A 6,000-nucleotide genomic window follows, 5' to 3' on the forward strand; every position below is an offset into this window, starting at 1 on the left:
AACGCACAACTCATCACTCCTCAGGGACAGTTTTCTGCCAAACACTGTGGACTGTGTAGTCTGCAGCTATTTATCTGCTGTTCAAAATTGACTTGCACACCATTCTGTTTTCTCTGGGATTGTTGGTCTGTGCTCTCTGACCGTCTGTTTTGCAAGAGAGAGATGACCTGAACCGGCTCGTGATAACCTCTGCTGGCTCCCGCCATTTCACAATGTAATCCCTCAGCTTTTCGGCCTGCGACTGCAAACATACCTTCGCTTATACATACCCACACACTCACCTGAAGCGAGGGGAAGCATTCCTCTGTCGCTCCCCATTGGAAAACAGATTAGATTTGGAGATTTGGTCACTGTGACACCTTGAGAACTGGTCAACAGATGAATGTCCACCTCTGGGTTGTTATCTTAATGATATTTACTCAATGTTGCAGGACACCCGGTGAGATGTGACCGTGTGCTAAGCTAAGGTTCAACACTATTTGCAGGGACTTATTTTAGGGTTGAGCACCTCCATCAGACATTTCTGTATTCCACTGTGCTGCTCTTTCACGGTTGTTCTATGTAAACATGAGCTAGATGGATGCGTTTGACCTCCACGATCATGTTTAGCGTCTTTTGCAAAATTGTGCAGAAGGGGCCGTTCACACAGAACACGTTTTTCCATTACACTGTTTTACTTTCCCATTGTTTTTGTATGTAAACAGGCCAGATGTCAACTTGATCTCATGATACAAAATAAATACCAATAAGTACATATCACTGCAGTTTCCAACAGAAATGAACACTACAGGCAGTAAAACAGTGAGCACTTGTAATCGTTTTTGTACATGTTATGATTACAACTGTATGACATTAATAAAACACAATCTAAAAGGTAGAAAATATAATTAATTGTTAGTTTCCAGCCACAGCTGTATTCCTTCTAGCCACAACCCCATATGTTTCGCTTTCCAGACATAACAAGCTTGCTCGGTAGCTCAGCCAGCCTGGAATTGATCCTTCGCAAACAGTTTGACTGACAGGCGATCTGACCAATCATACAGCAGAATCTGCCATTTTGTCCGACAAACAAATCAGACAGGAGAATAGATTAACTTCGGTGGACTTAAATTTGAAAAACTGTGTTGACGTCTTTCTGCGGTTGAAATAAAATACGTTCTGATGATCATGTTTTTTCGTGCATTAATCCTCGGGTACATATCCCGTGAAAAACACAACTCACGATGAAAGAGCTGAAAGATATGAGATTGATAAACAAGCTAAAACGGCATGCTTGTGATTGCATTTTTACGTCACATTCACTTTTCTTCATACTATTGGGTTGGTTTAGGTATAGTGCAGATGGTACGTTGTTTTAAAACTTTATGTTTTAGGCTAGAAATCGCTGATACAACCTTTAACATCAGGTGTCTTCAATAATGATCAATCATCACTTTGCTAATCACATAATTATCTTGTTAACTTCAACACTGCTTCAGTGTTAACTTCAACACTGCTTCAGTGTTCATATGTGTCCACACTCAGAGTGTTAAATTAACACTGGGGATTTTGCTGTGTGCGCAGCAAGACAAATTTAACGTTTTCCCACGTTTCAGTGTGGATGAGAAGCTTTTGGAAAACGCTTGGAAACGCTAGTGTGGACGGAAAGCGTTTTAAAACGAAAACAGAGTTTTCAAATATATCCGGATTAATGCTGACATAGCCTAAGTGTGAACGCTGCCATCCGAACCCTGGTGTGCACCAAATAAGCGAACCGAGACCACTAAAAAGATGGGTTTTGGTCCACTTTCAAATGATATGAATGAAATATGAGCATGACACAGACCAAATACTTTTAAATGAACCAAAAACCGGAAGTAATGACAAGATGCGATGCTATGCGACATGATTTCAAAAAGGGAACGTGGTGTATCCAAAACAAAATGAGCAGACGGCAAACGCGGAGCAATGAGGAGGCCTTTAATTAGCTTTGATAAAATCAAATACACACAACAGTGAGCATCCTTAGGCTAGCAGACAGCATTAGGTGTATTCAATTTAAATTGATTTTAGTCAAAAGCACCTTTTCCTTTTCTTCTGAGTGTTCAGTAATTTCTGTCTCTAAATATACGTCACTCAACATGAACCAGTCAGATTGTGAACGTATCACTATGCCTTTAGGTTCTGTATCTTTATGTTCACTGTCAAAAATGCCAGTGTGAACATTATGGACAAGGACCAAATGTATCATTTTCCTTTTTGGTCCGGACCAAATGAACCAAACAAACTGAACTACAAGTGTGAACACACGCTGAGATGGTTTAAGTCTAGGTAGGAACAACTGTAGAGAGTCATTCATGGTGTTTTACACCATGAAACACTTTTGTCTTTACTGTTGTTAAACTTATCTGATCTTAATAATTTTACATTGAACTTCATATTCTTCTTTTCTCCTGACAGAGAAGTTAGCAGCTGTAGCGGTGAGCTCTAAGAGAGCCGTTCTGGGTGGAGCAGGTGTGATGGGACCTCCAGGTCCTCCAGGACCACCTGGACCTCCAGGACCTCAAGGTCCTCATGGACTGCCAGGCGGCCGTGGCGTTCCTGGCATGATTGGAGCCGCAGGCCAGATAGGAAACACTGGTCTTAAAGGTGAAACAACCTTCTAAATACAGATCTTGCTCTTGAGAAAATACTGCCAGTCAACCTCATTACAATATTATCCCCATTTTTTCATTTTGCAGGAAAGAGGGGTGCAAAGGGAGAGAGAGGAGATCCTGGAAGACCACATCCTGGCCAACCAGGACCACCTGGACTTCCAGGTAAGTTCAAAATCCACAAGTAAAGTCAGAATTGTCCAAAGGCGAGTTGGTTTACTCAGCAGCCTATCCTGTCTCACAGGTCCTCCAGGTCTTGATGGTGTTGCACGTGATGGTAGGCCAGGAGAGCGAGGACCACAGGGTGCAGCGGGTGAAGCAGGCCGCCCCGGAAAAGCTGGTCCTCCTGGACTTCCTGGATTTTGTGAAGCAGCTGCATGTTTGGCAGCGTCCGCCTACACTTCTCCCAGACTACAAGAGGCGGGAACAGTGAAGGGCCCATCCACTTAAATCAAGCCCTCTACTGGGGCATAAGAACATCTTGGAGAGAAAGAGTCAGAAAGAAACAAAGAAAAGGGGACGAAGCATGGAAAGAGGGGCACACAGGCCTTCAATGGACACATCGTGAGGGGGGAGGGAACAGCCGCTGTTTGATATTGCAAACTTTTTGTATGTATTAGGAATGTTTATGTATGATTTGACATAAGTATGGAAAAGAAGTCTTAAGTTGGCGATGTTAGCCACTGCTGCTTTGTCCCACCTCACGGTACAGAGAGATGTCAGAACATTGCTAGTGACATCACTGATGATGTCATCATCATGCGCTCTGGACTAGAAAAACTGTGAGATGACATTCAAAACAGGTGCGGTTTTGTTTCCTTGATTTTTTTTTTTTTAACTATTAATTGTTTTATGCATCTGACTCAAACTTCGAAAAGATGGCAGGAAATTCCCCTATAATTGAACCAATAAAAAATATTTAAAGCTACTTTATCAAAAGATTTCATTTACCTTGTGCTTCAGTGAACAGCTTCCCCGGCTCGAGTGGATACCTCATGTGTACATTATGTCCCTGTTTTTATATTGTGCCTGTCTGCGCCTTGAAGCAATGCCTTTGATCTGTTCTTCTAGGTGAGATGGCAATGTGCTCCCGTTAACTTTATCCTCGATTCCATGCTGTAAATCTTTGTAAATGTGTATTAATTTTGTATGGACAGGGTGGGTTTAGAATATAAAACAGATCCAAAGTAAATGAATTTAATCAGCATTCAGGATCAAACTCCAAACAATGCTCAGACTTTCTGGTGAATTACAAACCTGTATGCCACTTCCAAGATACTGTGTCTAATGTACTTCAAGAAGAACTGATTATCTTCATTAACAGACTATTTATTGTTCTTTTTTGGTTCGTCTGTAAACACTTCTTGCCTGGTTGTTCAGATTTACCCCAATCAATAAAAAGGAACGTTTTGTAAAACTCAATGTTCTTCTGTATCATGAACATCTGAGGGGAACAACGATTTTAACAATTGAAGAACTTGCTTTCTCTCTTCTGGATCTCACACGTCTTTTTTGTTTTAATAAAATATATTAATTTCGATGTCTAGCCTTGTTCGTGATAAAGACGCATACATTGAATGCACATTAATCCTATCTAATCATACTTGATTAGTGTACTTTTTTCTAAGCAAAAGTAATACTGTTTAGATGTTGTTTTGAAAAAAAAACAACTACACTACACAAAAAATACACTAGACCAGGGGGTTTTCAATCTTTTTTCAATCCAAATAGGATCATCCTCATGTGAGGGACCCCATCCTAAAATTTAAAAGCTACAATATTAGCAACAATATTACTTTTATAGTTCTATAAATCTATAGTACGAAACATTCTATAGTGTAGACTACCAAAAGTTATAACAAATCAAGGAGAAGAGTGCAAAAAAAAAGGAACAAAAGGCGTTTGTGGTTGACCAAACTAAACCAGGATTTCCAGGGTAAGAACCTTTACAACATTTATGTTTGTTCTTATCATTTCTAGTCATGTAGGTGAAATATTAGGCTAATATACGGTGGCCGAGAGAGCTCAACGCACTGCAAACTTAAGAAAACACATGCAAACAGAAAAAACGACAACAAATTAAGAAAACATCTTCATCAGTTTGACAACACAGGCAAGTAGGGCTCGCTGCAGCCTGCGGTGGACATCCAACCCCGCCCACATCCATGTGTGACGTCAGACACCACGCCCACGTCAATGCGTCATCGTGTGACTCCCCTCCCCATCGGTAGCCTTAAAGCGGTGCATTTCAAAATACTTCACGAAATTTATCCATGTAAAGTAGCTCTTTCTAAATTCATGGACATTGATAATACCTGCAGTTTCTGTTAATTATATGCTTTCTTTAAAAGATGTTATCTGTACTTATTCTCATAAAAGTAAAATGATTGAGTACGTTGTTAACTTTTACATTTTGCAAGGCAAATATCATATTCATAAACAGAAATTTGCTAAATGCATACCAAAATGTAATTTATTTTTATCAGAAATAGAAGTTTTTTAAAAAGTCTTTAAAACAAATGAATACATTTGTTGTCACATTTCACGGAGAACTTTTTTTCTGGTTATGCTCCCACAATATAATTTTTGTATATGTAAGGGAAAAGGAAGAAAATTTGAACTATTGTTTAGTTGTTTCTAGGTTTTAATTTAGTTTTTGTTTATTTATTAACTTTTTATTTATACGTTTATTTTTTTTTTCTCTCTATGGTATTAGTTTATTTTTATTTATTTTTTTTTATTTTTTCCCCCTCTTATTACATATTGTATTACTGAATACAGATTAAGCTTGTATTTTGTGTATCTGGATTTCTATTTCAATATTTTTGTAATGTCCAATTATTCTTTAATAAAATAATAATAAAAAAAAGAATCCCGATGTTGCATGTGCAAGAATGGCGGAAGTATGTTGTATCGGGGATGTAAACAAAACAGTTTGTATTAAATAATACAAATTAAACCTAGGTCATCTTTCATATGGAACTAATTACATTCAAACAGCTGGTAAAACGCTTGCTTTGGTTGATTAAAGTTAGGAAAATGGTAATTGGTAATAAAACATTTAAACCTTACCCTATTTGTTTGTGTAATGACATAAATTCACGTTTATTATAATCGATTTTGACATAGCTTAGACAAGATCAGATTAGACGGACAATTAAGTTTTGTTATTGTAAAAGTAACACTTAGCATATTTTCATTTTCATCTAATTCTCTAAAGATATGTCCACAAATGTGAACATTGCTAATCATATTATCACTATTTTAATATGTGTTAATACTATTTAATATGTTGGATGTGTGACGTGTTTGAACATGGGCGTGGCGTCTGGCGTCACACTTGGATGTGGGCGGGGTTGGATGTCCA

The 6,000-nt window shown here is 38.4% G+C and overlaps 1 protein-coding gene across 1 annotated transcript in view; it reads left to right on the forward strand.

Annotated features, from left to right (window-relative positions):
- Positions 1-4,055, forward strand: part of col9a2 (procollagen, type IX, alpha 2) — a 28,025-nt gene extending 23,970 nt beyond the window's left edge. The window contains exons 30-32 of the mRNA XM_073821976.1: positions 2,440-2,628; positions 2,721-2,798; positions 2,878-4,055. Coding sequence (XP_073678077.1) covers positions 2,440-2,628; positions 2,721-2,798; positions 2,878-3,083 — 473 coding nt within the window. The 3' untranslated portion in view covers positions 3,084-4,055. The remainder of the gene's footprint in view (positions 1-2,439; positions 2,629-2,720; positions 2,799-2,877) is intronic.
- The last annotated feature ends 1,945 nt before the right edge of the window (positions 4,056-6,000 follow it).

This window comes from Garra rufa, chromosome 17 (assembly GCF_049309525.1).
Source record: "Garra rufa chromosome 17, GarRuf1.0, whole genome shotgun sequence".
NCBI classification, from domain to species: Eukaryota; Metazoa; Chordata; class Actinopteri; order Cypriniformes; family Cyprinidae; genus Garra; species Garra rufa.